The following is a 15,379-nucleotide window of genomic DNA, read 5'->3' as shown; positions in this document are numbered from 1 at the left end:
CAACCAACATTGTCTCATATTTTTTTTCCGCTGTTGAAAACTTTTAATAAATTATGTTCAAGTCAAGAACAAAAAACAAGATCAAAAATGTAAAAGAAAATGTGAGGAGACTTTTTTTCTTTGCAAAGACAGGGAAAGTAGATGGAGCTAAGGTAGGGCTGCACAATATCACAGAGGTCATTATCAGACCATCAATATTAATCAAGCAAAAGTACTGCTTAGAGTGCAATGTTTGTTGCTCATAACATAGCAAGTAGAGCTGCTCAACATATTGATTTGGAATTTTCCTCACAATATTGAGTGCAATATTGTAATCGCAAAGGATAGTTTTGGATGGAATATTTGGTAGATATTATATTTCAAGTACTAGGCATTTAAACTGCACATTGATAATATATTTGGCCATTTGGATCAGTGCCCACAAAGAATATCTTCAGTAGCAGAGATGTTGAAGCTTATGAAGAGTCATGGGGGCCAGTGAATAATGGCACAGAAAGAAAGGTGTCCAGAAAATAATATGGTAACACTTTATTTGAAGGGGGTTGAATAAGACTGTCACTGTCACTGTTTATGACACTGTCATAAACATGACATAACACCTGTCATGAACATGAATAAGCCTTCATGAATATTTATGACTGTTGTCATTTACCGAATGACGTCATAAAACGTCATTCGGTAAATTATGACACTTTTTAATACAAAGTTGACATTATTCAAAATGTCTTTGTTATGACAACTTGACATTAACCAAGAAATCATTACTGTTTAAACTTTATCTTTAATAACATAAAGTTACCTAATTTTTAAAGTGCAATCAGTAATACTTTTATAACAAATTTATGTCAGTAATGATTTCTTGGTTAATGTCAAGTTGTCATAACAAAGACATTTTGAATAGCTTTATGACAACAGTCATAAATATTCATGAAGGCTTATTCATGTTCATGACAGGTGTTATGTCAGTCTTATTCAACCCCCTTCAAATAAAGTGTTACCAATAATACAGTATTCACAGGAATTAGAGACCACGGCTACCTGCAAATAGCTAAAATGTACAAATACTTGAGAGAGCAGAGAGAGGAAAATGTTATACACTTAATAATTATATTGGCATTACATGATCAGTCAGCATTGTACAGCCCTAGAAACGGGAAAGCCTCTGAAAAAAAATATTGTAGATACTATGAAAGACTTGAGACAAGGCAAGAGGTCAACTGTTGAAAAGGAGTACAGCTCAGCCATGCAGCCAGAGCTACAAGAAAATGCCCACATGAAACTGGCCCAGTCAAAGTCCAGACCTGAATCCAATTCAGAATCTGCCCTATAAGGCTTGAAAATGTATGCTCACAGATGCTTTCGATCCAGTCTAACTGAGCTTCAACTATTTCCACAAAAAATAAATGGCAAAAAACAAAATAGTTTCCAACTGTTCAAAGTTGGTAAAGACTTATTTCAAAAGACTTGCAGCAAAAGATTATTCTACAACGTTTTGATTTAGGGGGGCTAAATGCAAACGAGTGCCATACATCAGGTTTTTGTGAAGAATTTGGAAACATTTCATTTTAACTTAAGTCTGATAAGGTTATAAACATCTGACTACTGGATTGTTGGGCAGCAACTGTCACCCTGAAGGACATTAATGCAATCACACCATGCACCATAACATTTATGGTATGAAATATGAAGAAAACTGAGCCAATAAACAGTCAGTGCCCATTATAACATGATGAATGACCTGCAGCTTTATACATCTGAGCTTCATATCACAGTAATAATCTCTGTTGAGTGTTTGCATGTGAAGCATACAGTATAGAGTGACATAAAAAATCTCAGAATTTTGATTCTGTGTAATTCCAGCAAACAACAATTTGGAAACAAGAGCTTCAGAAACAAGTCAACGGTTCAGTCACATTCATAACACTAACGCAGAACATTCAGGTTTGGTTGAGGCTTGTAGAGGGCAGAAATTTAGGATTTCTTTCTGAAGTACTCCAGTTCAAATGTTCAAGTGTCCTTAGGGACCTATCAGAGTAGCGTGTGGCTAGATATAATAATGTGAATGTCAACTCCCCCTTTTGTAAAGCAGAAGGGGGAGAACAGACCTTACAATGACTCTGTACTCCTTGTCCATCACAGGCCAGAATAGAGAGACACAGGACCGACAACCATGAACACACACACACCTAATGGCAATTTAGAGACAAATTCATTACAATATCACTATGTGCAATATTAATATCCTAAAGGAGTTCTTAGAATGCAACAATTATTGGCTATCATTTTCTAAGTGCCATGAATTCACACCTTGGAGGCCAGTAAGCCTTCCAGCCTACAGGTCCTTCTCAAAAAATTAGCATATTGTGATAAAGTTCATTATTTTCCATAATGTAATGATAAAAATTAAACTGTCATATTTTAGATTCATTGCGCACCAACTGAAATATTTCAGGTCTTTTATTGTTTTAATACTGATGATTTTGGCATCCAGCTCATGAAAAGCCAAAATTCCTATCTCAAGAAGTTAGAATATTTAATTCGACCAATAAAAGAAAAGTGTTTTAATATCAAAAAAGTCAACTTTCAAATAATTATGTTTAAGTTATGCACTCAATACTTGGTCGGGAATCCTTTTGCAGAAATGACTGCTTCAATGCGGCGTGGCATGGAGGCAATCAGCCTGTGGCACTGCTGAGGTGTTATGGAAGCCCAGGATGCGTCGATAGCGACCTTAAGCTCATCCAGAGTGTTGGGTCTTGTGTCGCTCAACTTTCTCTTCACAATATCCCACAGATTCTATGGGATTCAGGTCAGGAGAGTTGGCAGGCCAATTGAGCACAGTAATACCATGGTCAGTGGTTTTGGCTCTGTGAGCAGGTGCCAGGTTGTGCTGAAAAATGAAATCTTCATCTCCATAAAACCTTTCAGCAGATGGAAGCATGAAGTGCTCCAAAATCTCCTAATAGCTGCTGCATTGACCCTGCCCTTGATAAAACACAGTGGACCAACACCAGCAGTAGACATGGCACCCAGACCATCACTGACTGTGGGTACTTGACACTGGACTTCTGGCATTTTGGCATTTCCTTTTCCCCAGTCTTCCTCCAGAGTCTGGAACCTTGATTTCCGAGTGACATGCAAAATTTGTTTCATCCGAAAAAAGTACTTTGGACCACTGAGCAACAGTCCAGTACTGCTTCTCTGTAGCCCAGGTCAGGCGCTTCTGCTGCTGTTTCTGGTTCAAAAGTGGCTTGACCTGGGGAAAGTGGCACCTGTAGCCCATTTCCTGCACACGCCTGTGCACAGTGGCTCTGGATGTTTCTACTCCAGACTCAGTCCACTGCTTCTGCAGGTCCCCCAAGGTCTGGAATCGGCCCTTCTCCACAATCTTCCTCAGGGTCCGGTCACCTCTTCTCGTTGTGCAGTGTTTTCTGCCACACTTTTTCCTTCCCACAGAGGTGCCTTGATACAGCACTCTGGGAACAGCCTATTCGTTCAGAAATTTCTTTCTGTGTCTCACCCTCTTGCTTGAGGGCATCAATGATGGCCTTCTGGACAGCAGTCAGGTCAGCAGTCTGACCCATGATTGCGGTTTTGAGTAATGGACCAGGCTGGGAGTTTTTAAAAGCAAAAGGAATCTTTTGCAGGTGTTTAGAGTTACTTTGTTGATTCAGATGATGAGGTTAATTACTCATTCAGAGAACCTTTTCATGATATGCTAATTTTTTGTGATAGGACTTTTGGGTTTTCATGAGCTGTATGCCAAAATCATCAGTATTAAAACAATAAAAGACCAGAAATATTTCAGTTGGTGTGCAATGAATCTAAAATATATGAGTTTAATTTTTATCACATCATGGAAAATAATGAACTTTATCACAATATGCTATTTTTTGAGAAGGACCTGTACTCCCACTGCACATGAGAGAGGATAATGCCAAAGGGCTCAAAGAGTCAGGAAACACATGAGTTATATAGAAACTATTTTTGCTATGCAGTGATGGCTTGTTTTTGAAAACTGGAGAAAAATATGAGGACGTTATGAGCCACAAGTTCCTGAGTTATTGCAATACTTTTAATCCCGTGGCTACGTTAAGCATGTTTCTTAATTTTAATATTCAATGAGTATGCTTTTAAATCTTTCTTACAGTTCTTCAGTGAATGAAAGTTTGCCATTTCCTGTAACCTGTAAACGCGCCATACTGTTTTACGTTTTTGACAACTTCCTGAAGTCACTGTTATTGTAACTTCTCTGACGTCTAGCTCCGGATGAACTACGTGGCTCCGCTGCTTAACCTGGATGTACAACTGACGTTTAAACACGGATAAAAACATGCTTCGTGTTTTTTTGTTTAACAAAACAATAGTCACAATGGAGGAATGAAGCAAAAGTTCCAGCAGTTCAGACCGCTCAGAGCAGCAGGGAAAAGAGTACTGGGGAGGTGGGGGGGAGGATTGTGTTGCGCTGAATCTCTGCCTCCACACTGAAGGAGTGCAGCAAAACTCGCACATTTGAAGTGTTTATAATGGTCAACCGTTCACGCCATTACACAAACGGGCGAGAGAAGAGTAGGCAGCCGAAGCCGAGCGGTGCCGTACCTGAATCGCAGGGATGCCGCCCGGACCGTCCACCGTGTCGGGCGAGTTGTCGAACACTCGGTCCCTGTACAGCGACCATAGACCGACGTTAGGGAGGAATAAGAGAGCCGCTATGAGCAGCCCGGCGAACTGCAGCAGTCTCTTTTCCTTTCGCCTCATCTCTCTTCTGGGAGAAGGAAAAAACAACAAGCGTCTGGAGCGACGAGCCCCCAAACCTCGCTTCTTTTCCCGAAGCGCAGACAAGTTTCACTCCGAGTGTTGGAACGGACACCGGCTTGTGTGACGCTGTTGAATCTCAGAGCTCCGCCGCCAGGGGGCGCTCAGCTTTTTGAAGCAAAACTGGGAGGAGGAAGCAAAACCGGACACGACTAATGTTTACTTAAGGCTGTTTTGAACTTGGCTGGGAAAGCTTTATGTTATGCAATTATAATCACAACATCAAACCAATTTACATCAAGAATTTTTAATTTCTATATCTATCTTCACAGCAACTGCAAACATGACCGTAATAAAATGTATCATTTACCAGGTTTAATTATTTCAAATCCAACTTTTTTTAGTACAAGAAGCCATTGTCTATTAAACTAAAATGAAGCCAATGTGATGCTGTTAAGTCCAATGCGTTGGATTAACTGATCACCAGCAAGTGACCACCACTATAAAATCAAGAGATTGTCGTTTACTGCTCTGGAGTATTGTGTTAGCCCAGTGCCAAGATGGAAATACAGCAGCAGTCACCTCCATCCAGTTTTATAGTCACAATTAATTATCCTGTTTGAATTACATGTGGATTTTAGCATACAGTTATTTGATTCCATTTTTTTTTAATTTGTAAATTTGTTTAAGACTTATTAAAATTTGTATTTCTGAGGATTTTGTTATCTACAGACCCATTCAATAAGGTCGAATATTCTTAAACAATCCTATATTTTGTGAACTTTGAGTGAAACACATTATACACAAGTGGATGTTTGAAAGTATTTATTTCTGTTAGCTATGATGATTTTCACCTTACTGCTAATGAGGGTAAAACATTTAAGATTACAAAAATAATTAATAAAACAAACATTTTAAATACAGAAATGTGACCTCAATGAAAAGTGTCGGTAACACTTTATTTGAAGGGGGGTTGAATAAGACTGTCATGACACTGTCATAAACATGACATAACGCCTGTCATGAACATCAATAAGCCTTCATGAATATTTATGACTGTTGTCATAAAGCGTCATTCGCTAAATTATGACACTTTTAATACAAGGTTGACATTATTCAAAATGTCTTTGTTATGACAACTTGACATTAACTAAGAAATAATTACTGTTTAAACTTTACCTTTAATAACATAAAGATACCTAATTTTTAAAGTGCAATCAGTAATTCTTTTATAACAAATTTATGTCAGTAATAATTTCTTGGTTAATGTCAAGTTGTCATAACAAAGACATTTTGAATAATGTCAACTTTGTATTAAAAGTGTCATTATTTACCGAATGACGCTTTATGACAACAGTCATAAATATTCATGAAGGCTTATTCATGTTTATAACAGGTGTTATGTCATGTTTATGACAGTGTCATGACAGTCTTATTCAACCCCCTTCAAATAAAGTGTTACCAAAGTGTCTTTAATACCTGCTTAAAGGTTTCTAGTTTTCCAAGGATACTTTTAAGCTGACAAATGTGCCTAATTGGAACATACATTTTAATTTATTGAATATGACTATTGATGTGTGTTAACACAATGCCAGAGTCTAAAGAAATAGCCAAGGACCTTTGAAGGGTAGCAATTTTTACCATTCAATCAGAAAAAGACAGAAAGGCCATTTCCAAACTATGTGAAGTCCATCATTTTTCTAAGAGCATAATTATTTCCAAGTGGGAAACATTTAAGGTAGTTGCCAATCTTCCCAAATATAACATATCAACCCAGACCTTTCAAAGAAACCTTCAACACGGAGGAGGAGTGTTGGTGACTTTAGCTTGTTTAGAAAAACTGCAGCCACTCAGCAACCTCTGTATATTAATGAAAATATTTTAGAAAAAAACGTGAGGTCATCATATAACAGCTGAACCGTTGCCAAACACTGGTCATCAACACGAATAATGATCCCATAAACAACAGCAAAACTACCACACAAGGGGTGAAAAACAAACAAAAAGAATTAAGGTTTTGAAGTAGATCTGCAACATTTACAATTCAGAGTCCTGTTCCCCTCAATCTGCCTAATTAAAACTCTACAGTACCTCTGTACAAAATTGCTGGCCATTTCTATTTTCAGTTTTTCCCCTTCCTTTGCATGTTAGTGTGTTAAAAAAGTCAATTGTTTCTAATCTCATGGCAAGGAAAAAGCTCGACAGAAATGTTAGTGTTTAATTTCAGTTTTGGTGTTTAGCTCAAAGCAATTATTCAATGAAAAAAACAAAATGATAACTCATGCATTTATTACATCTACATTTAAAACTATTTGTTGATTCTTCATAATTTTTAGCCAACGTTATTAAAAGACTTTTTGCCACTCACAGCTCCAGAGCCACAGGTTTTACATTCCAGCAACATTTTTCTCTTGCATGTTCCACGTGTTCGAACAGAAAAAGGGAAGCAAGCATGCAGTGTGATGCTCCTATAGCATGGAATCAGCTCCAGTCTGAACTAAAGATGTCGGATCTTATTTCACTGGACTTTCTTTCGAGAAGTTCTTAAAAACATGCTTAATGCAATTCAATCCATCAATGCATTAAGCAGTTTTTTTTTTTGTAATTTGTATTAAATTTTGCATATGCTTTAATATATTTTAGTTTTGTGTGTTTCAGATCTCTGCCTAGATTCCTCTTGAAAATNAGTTCTGGATCTCAATGGGGTTTTACCTGGTTAAGTAAAGGAAATAATAATAATAAAAAAAAGATCATGGATGCCTGTACTAAACTCTTTAAAATCCAGTTTGCGGTTCTGGAAAACACCACAAAATGATTTAACAAGAGTGGGCCAACATTTTTCCATGGATTTGTGAGACATAAAGTCAGACATTAAATGGCTATTGAGAGTTATTTCTGAAAAAAACTTGAATAATAGAGTGCCGCATCCTGTATTACTCACAAGGTTATTATTGTGGCTTTATCTGTGTTTATTAAATAGCCTAAAAGTCTCCAAAGGCTTTTAGGCTATTTAAAGGAAAAGATTTTCCTTGAAAGAAAGACAAGGGTGAGGCAAGGCTGGATGTCCATACACACAAATCCCCCAAAATATGCATTGCAAAAATAAAGTACAGCTGAGGTAACCAAAAACCAAACTCAAACAATGATCTGGCTATTGCCATCTTGTAATCTAAGATATTATGATGAGTTTTTAATGACTTCAAACACTGAGACATTGTGAAATATGAGCAAACAAACTAAGGTGAGTTGAAGAAACTGAAGAAGAGACTTTGTTAAAAACAGCTAGTCGTCAACCAACAGAATGTGGAGACAAGTTATCATGTAACCAGACAGCCTTGTTGATCCAAAGAACAATCTTCCATCAAATAAATATAGGGAATCATAAATGGGGAAAATTAACATTTCTTGCAGAAGTTTCATGCCTGGAAAACCACTAAACACTTCCACAGATGAACATTATCTCAAAGGTTCAGTTTTCACTTCATTTACTCAATCATTTGTGTACTCAGCTGCATATCAATTCTGATTTTAGCCATGCCTCAACTGTAAAACATACTTACTGTTTTTTTCTCACATTTTATATATGTATAATAAATAAAAGCTTAAAGTTAAAAGCTTAAACACCCAAAACTAGTTTGTCATCTGTTACACTACACAATAAATGCAACTTAAGTGAAGCATGACTTGTGTAATCCCTTTGAAAAAGCATGAAATTCTGATGACACACATCAAAATCCACAATGACTGTCCCTAGAATGTTTCAGCTGCTTAAATTAAAATCTCACATCAAAAGAAAGCCATTGGACACCAAAACGGAAAGATAATTTACTGAAGCGGCGTTGTTTAAAACATCACCATCTGTTCATCAAGACCCTGCAGCTTCATATACTCGGACAGCTGAGACTGTAGAAGAAGGAGCGAAGACAATTGTGTGAGAGAGAGAAATCCCAGAACCCGTCACCAAAACTTTCTGAAGACACAACAAACATCGTTACCTTGAGCTTGTGTCAGTGTCCCTATACAGTTTGGAAAAGTCTGGAGAAATGTGGAATTTTATTTCCATATTTTATGAATCAGGATTGGTATGAAAAAAGAAGATGAATAAGGGAGACGTCAGTCCTGCACAACTAGCGAAATATTCTCGTTAGTTTGGTTTTCATTCTTTGTTATAAACTTTCAGTATTTCCATCATCCCTCCTCTCTTTCCTGCATTTCTTACTGTCTTTCTTTCCAGTTGTCCAGTCCTTCCTAACACCCTAAATTCAGAAAATCTGCATCGTTTTTTTAATGTAAAATTTAAATTTAAGACTGTGGACTCTGGAAAACTAAGTCTGGAAAATAATGGCATTTTTATCTGAAAAATGTCTTGAAAGTCTTTTACGTGAGTGAAGGATGAAAATCAAATCAAATCCACCATCTTCTCATCAGTGAGAGCTCTTGGGCTTCATCTGACATATTCAATGAAACAAATGATGTGCCGCCATCATAGGTGTGTTTACTACATCTCTTTCCTAATGGTGATTTAAATAACTGTCTATTACGCACACAGCTGCTGTTTCAGTGGACATAAAAAAGATTAAATGTTGCTGCTTCTGCAGGCGTTTAAACGTTCAATCTTTTAGTTGCGGCTGCTGTTGTTAGCAGACCTATTGATTCATTTTACTGCCTTTGTCTGTCTTCTGAGAATCGTGGTTGCGTCAGCCTGTGTTGGTGTGTGCTAGACTGTGAGGCTGTCCATCCATCCTGGAGTCCAAGATTTAGATTTTTTTCCCCGTTTAGTTTTCTTTTAGTGTTTGTGGTCGCGTTAAATAAAGGTCACAACTACAGTAAAAAATAAATTAGAGAGTGAGCATCTCTTTGAACACTGGAGAACACAAGGTTGTTGGGACAATGACAGGGTGTAAGGTCATCTTTCTTATGTATTATAATTGCGCAACAACAAAAAAATCTACCAATAGGCAAACTTTCCAGGAATAATTTGGATTTATGTTCCATAGAATAATCCATAAATGCTGAACTGAAACAAAGCCACTGCAGGTAATAAACAAAAGGCTCATTTTGTAACCAAGATACAATCACAGCTTGAATCATTTTAACCTCACTTCCTACACTTTTATAAATGTTGGAAGAGAGAAGGTTCATTCTTACACTCATTACTGCAGTGAGCTCTACTTTGCTCTGTCAGAAACCAATAGCAGCTGCATTTCCATCCACTATAAAATTGCACAAATTAGAAATGACAAAAATCAAATTGCTTAATGGAAAGACAGCAATTTTGAAAAAAAAACAACCTAATGTTTTTTTTATTAAAAATGAGGTGGTTTTTCCAGCAGTATCAAAATAGATGTATTTCTCAAAATACATCTTTTTTGCATTAAACGAGTCACATGAGCTGCAACCGCATGTTACTACTGGCAAAAATGAAGAAGCTGACAACAGCAAGTAGTAGGAGGATGACTTTATTTTGTGACAATGTGCAGCTGATTCCAGCACAGCTCTCACAACATCACCAACTACTATTTCCCCAAAATGATACACACACCTAACTGCTCCCAATTACAAGGGGCTTGTCGCGCCAATGCCAAGATCTCCACCGGTGACTGATGCTGAGCTCTACCATGGCTGAAATATGAATATATCTGATGTAACTGTTTACATCCGTAGCTGCCATCATTTTTAATGACTTATCTGTGAACAGCCTTATTCTGGTGTGATTTAATTTAATTTCTTATTTAATGGAAACACCATAATTGCAAAATTGTGTTTTTTCAACATCAGTAGTATATCGGCAACAATTGGAAACACAGCTAACAATTTTACAACTGATGGGAGTCGACCTTGTTCTTTATAACAATTCTCCCTAACTGTTAAAATCACATGCTGTTCTTGCCAGAAATATAAGGACCACCAAATTAAGTGGTTACACGATTTTTCTGTACAAATATTTTCTGTTATAGAGTAGCACAGCTGTTTGTAAAAATAGAAGATGAACTTGCTTTTTATGCCATTTGTGGCTTTATAAACAACATTATGCAGACTCACAGTCTTTAGAAATGTATTAGCACAGCTAGCACATGAGCCTGGTTTTCACAAATCAGTGGCTTTTGTTTATCTGGTTTGTGTGGGACCATCAAGACATTGTCTGCCAGAATGGACTGATGCTAACTAATTGGTCATCAGAGGGAGCTCAATGCCACAGTGAATGCCGGTAATAGGTTTCAGCTCGACAGATAATCATCGGTCTGCCACTGAGGGAATACCAGCATGCTAACAGGATGCTCCATTTGGATGCCCTGCAAATTATATGGATATTTTACTCCTTTTTTGTGCAACCTCTTTCAAATCCACACTAAACCTGTGATACGAAGAGGAGAAGTTTTAAAGCGGAATGATGCTCAATCAACATAAATCCCCTGCATGCTCTGAAGTTTAGGGTTCATCCATAATTCATGTTGAAAGACGCTGAACAGATTGACTTGTCACAACTCAGGCTGATACAGACGGGAGAAACGAAGAGGACTGAGGCTGAATTCTGACTGGGAGCTGAAAAAGAAAGATTTCTACATCCTGACATCAACTTAGTTTGGTTCAGGGTTTTAGTCTTTCACCTCGGTGATCCTCACCTGAGTGCCTATAGTAGAGAGGTAAATATCTTCAGTTTAATTGTTCTAAGATTAGTTAGATAAAACAAACTCAGCGTGAACAGTCTTCACTCACTTCAAAACAAGAGCATGATTAGAAAACATCACAATGTTGGCTTCTAGCACTTAAAAGATAAGGACAGGAGTATCAGAAATGAACATTTCTTTACAGCAGTTTGTGAACATTGGTACCTTTAGTCTGTTTTCAAAAATTCAACAAAATTTTAGTGCTTTGATAAGGATTTCAAACCTAAAATAAAAGTTATCCAGAATATAAAAAGGATTTGATGTTGCAAATCAACTTGAATACGCTGCAAAAACACAGGATTGTACAAAGTATTTTTGTTTTTTAGTCTAAATATCTTAGTAGACTTGAAATAATAATAAAAATTATGTAAGAAAATATATAAGAAGTTATTGACTTAAAATAAGCTCCTTCATCTTGCTGAAAATTTATTTTATGGTAGTTTTTATTTCAAGTGCACTAAGATATTTGAACTAGAAACTAACAATATGTCATGATCCGTGTTTTTCTGTATAGTTATTTTGAGATTTTCTGTGTTTAGTCCTGTTTCCCTGTTGTCCTCTCAGCCCTTGATTGTTCCCAGGTGTGTCTCGTTCCATTGATTACCCCCATGTGTATTTAAGTCCACCTGTTGTCTCTGTCTCTGGTCGGGTCCTCGTCAAACGTACGTCGTATGTCTTTTGTCTGCTTGCCACAACAGTCGTACGGTTAAGTCCTGTGTTGGTTCCGCTCTCGTTTTCAGTCCGTTCTTTCAGTTACTACTGGTAATTAGCTGTGCTAACTATTTGCTGTGCCGTAGTGATGGGCAAATGAAGCCTCATGAAGCAATGAACCTTTCCAGCCCTTTGCTTTGCAAAAAGGTTCGTTACTCTATGCTTCATTTATTGCTCTATAGTGACATCTGCTGGTGAAACTGTAACAGTCTTGTCACTCAGTTGGATCATACTTCCAAAAATTACTAAATGNTACATAGTCAGAGCTCCCCCTGCTGTCCTTTTCATGCAATAACAAGACATAATACGCGGCATAAGACGAGCAGCCTGGTAGCAGTCGCCTTTCTCTGCATTTGATTGTGGCATTTGTTAATGGTAGAAAATAGTGATTGGCAATTGAAGCCTCATGAAGCAATGAAGCTTTCCAACCCTTTGGTTTGCAAAAAGGTTCATTACTCAATGCTTCATTCATCACTCACTAGTGACATCTGCTGGTGAAACTGTAACAGCCTTGTCACCCAGGTGGATCATACTTCCAAAAATTACTAAATGCAATATTGTCAAAGTTTATATCAAACTCATGTTTAGTAACAGGATAATCAATGAAACCATATTTAATTGTCATATGTTTTAATTATTACAATTATTTGTAACCAATCTAATCCTGGTTTATGTTGAACGTTAGTGGTTGTGTCGGGTTTTCTTTTATGTCATAGATGGATTTGACAATAAAGACAATTGATGTTTAAATGTCTTGAGAGTGCAATGTCTGTTGGGGCGTTCACTTTTTCTTGGATTTCTAATTGGCTCTGATCTCTTATATTTGGCTACATGTTGAATTTTAGTTCTGCAACAAATTTAAATCTGTTTCTGCTGTGCAAGACTGATATATCTTTGCTAATCGGACTACAAATAATAGTGGAAATTTGCAGAAGGTGAGAAATTGGGAGGTGGAGGGTTAATTATTCTTATCTAAGAAGAATTTTATTGTGAGGATAATCTCAAAGTATTCTCAGATGTCAGATTTTCCTCTTGCTGGCTCCATTTCAGACAAGTTTATTTGTGTAGCACGTTTCAGCAACAATGCAGTTCAAAGAGATTTACATCATAAAATCACAAAAATATAGTTATTAAAAAAACAACATGATCTACAATTGAGAAAACCAGTAACAAACAATACATTTTGATGAGTGCCATCAATACACATCGAATATGTTGGTCAATGTTCATTTTATTTGGCCACTGAAGACAAATATCCTCTGATGCGTGACCAAATGGACAACAACCCATGACACAGCAAGCCTCATCGCGCTTTTATTTTGAAAACCGACACGCAAAATGAAGCAGTCACGTGACCCATGCAATGCGAGGCCTCGTTTGTTGCCAGTCACGTGGTTTTCAGCAAGACAACACAAGCCTCGAAGCGGGGCTTCATCGGCCACGCCCCCTTTTTACTCGGTACAAGCCTCGAAGCCTGGCTTCAGATAGCCCATCACTANTATTTAAGTCCACCTGTTGTCTCTGTCTCTGGTCGGGTCCTCGTCAAACGTACGTCGTATGTCTTTTGTCTGCTTGCCACAACAGTCGTACGGTTAAGTCCTGTGTTGGTTCCGCTCTCGTTTTCAGTCCGTTCTTTCAGTTACTACTGGTAATTAGCTGTGCTAACTATTTGCTGTGCCGTAGTGATGGGCAAATGAAGCCTCATGAAGCAATGAACCTTTCCAGCCCTTTGCTTTGCAAAAAGGTTCGTTACTCTATGCTTCATTTATTGCTCTATAGTGACATCTGCTGGTGAAACTGTAACAGTCTTGTCACTCAGTTGGATCATACTTCCAAAAATTACTAAATGCAATATTGTCAAAGTTTTCATCAAACTCATGTTTAGTAACAGGATAATCAATGAAACCATATTTAATTGTCATATGTCTTAATTATTACAATTATTTGTAACCAATCTAATCCTGGTTTATGTTGAACATCAGTGGTTGTGTTGGGTTTTCTGTTATATCGTCAACAAATTTGACAATAAAGACATTTGATGTTTTAATGTCTTGAGAGTGCAGTGTCTGTTGGTACGTTCACTTTTTCTTGGATTTCTAATTGGCTCTGATCCCTCATATTTGGCGACATGTTGAATTTTAGTTCTGCAACAAGTTTCAATCTTTCTGCTGTGCAAGACTGATATATCTTTGCTAATCAGACTACAAATAATAGTGGAACTTTGCAGAAGGTGAGGAATTGGGAGGTGGAGGGTTAATTATTATCTAAGAAGAATTTTATTGTGAGGATCATCTCAAAGTATTCCCAGAAGTCACAGATTTTCCTCTTGCTGGCTCCATTTCAGACAATCAAGTTTATTTGTGTAGCACATTTCAGCATCAATGCAGTTCAAAGAGATTTACATCATAAAATCACAATACAGTTGTTAAAAAACAACATAATCTACAATTGAGAAAACCAGTAACAAACATTATATTTTGATGAGTGCCATCGTCAATACACATCAAATATGTTGGTCAATGTTCATTTTATTAGGCCACTGAAGACAAATATCATCCTCTGATGCGACCAAATGGACAACAACCCATGAAGCAGCTCGGCTCATCGGGCTTTTATTTTGAAAACCGACACGCAAAATGAAGCAGTCACGTGACCCATGCAATGCGAGGCCTCGTTTGTTGCCAGTCACGTGGTTTTCAGCAAGACAACACAAGCCTGGAAGCGGGGCTTCATCGGACACGCCCCCTTTTTACTCGGTACAAGCCTCGAAGCCTGGATTCAGATGGTCCATCACTACCATCACTACTCTGCGTCTCTCCTCACCACCTCCCAACCACCACACTTGACACAATACTTGGTATGATTTTATGTCTTTGCAGTGTATAATGTCAAAACTGCCACATTTATTAGGCATAAATCCATTTTTTGGAGACTTTTCTTCCACATATATTTTGATTTCTTCCCTTTCCGATCATCGAAAATGGCAAAAGAAAATGGAATACTTTTGACACGTTTTAAAACATGCTTTTTTGCAAATGTTGGCAACCTTTAAGGAATCTCGGTGCTAGAAGAGGATTCAGTCTCTAGGATATGCAATCAGGCACTGTGGATTATGCCAGGTGAGCTCACCGTAACCGCTGACGTACGCTGCTAAAGAACATCCCTGTTTTTCAGTGATTGTTTTCTCACACATGCAGCATTACATCAACTCTCCTAACATAAATAATTCATGACCACCAGGAAGG

General features: G+C 37.6%; 1 protein-coding gene across 1 annotated transcript in view; it reads right to left on the bottom strand.

The window, feature by feature from the left end:
- The window catches only part of LOC106960860 (polypeptide N-acetylgalactosaminyltransferase 10-like), a 117,380-nt gene extending 111,935 nt beyond the window's left edge, over positions 1-5,445 (bottom strand). The window contains exon 1 of the mRNA XM_015054217.1: positions 4,600-5,445. Coding sequence (XP_014909703.1) covers positions 4,600-4,758 — 159 coding nt within the window. The 5' untranslated portion in view covers positions 4,759-5,445. The remainder of the gene's footprint in view (positions 1-4,599) is intronic.
- Positions 5,446-15,379: the final 9,934 nt, after the last annotated feature.

The sequence above is a fragment of the Poecilia latipinna genome, unplaced genomic scaffold (assembly GCF_001443285.1).
Source record: "Poecilia latipinna isolate Pla-1442-1.1 unplaced genomic scaffold, P_latipinna-1.0 Scaffold1238, whole genome shotgun sequence".
NCBI classification, from domain to species: domain Eukaryota; kingdom Metazoa; phylum Chordata; class Actinopteri; order Cyprinodontiformes; family Poeciliidae; genus Poecilia; species Poecilia latipinna.
This window is presented reverse-complemented; position numbering and strand designations above follow the sequence as displayed.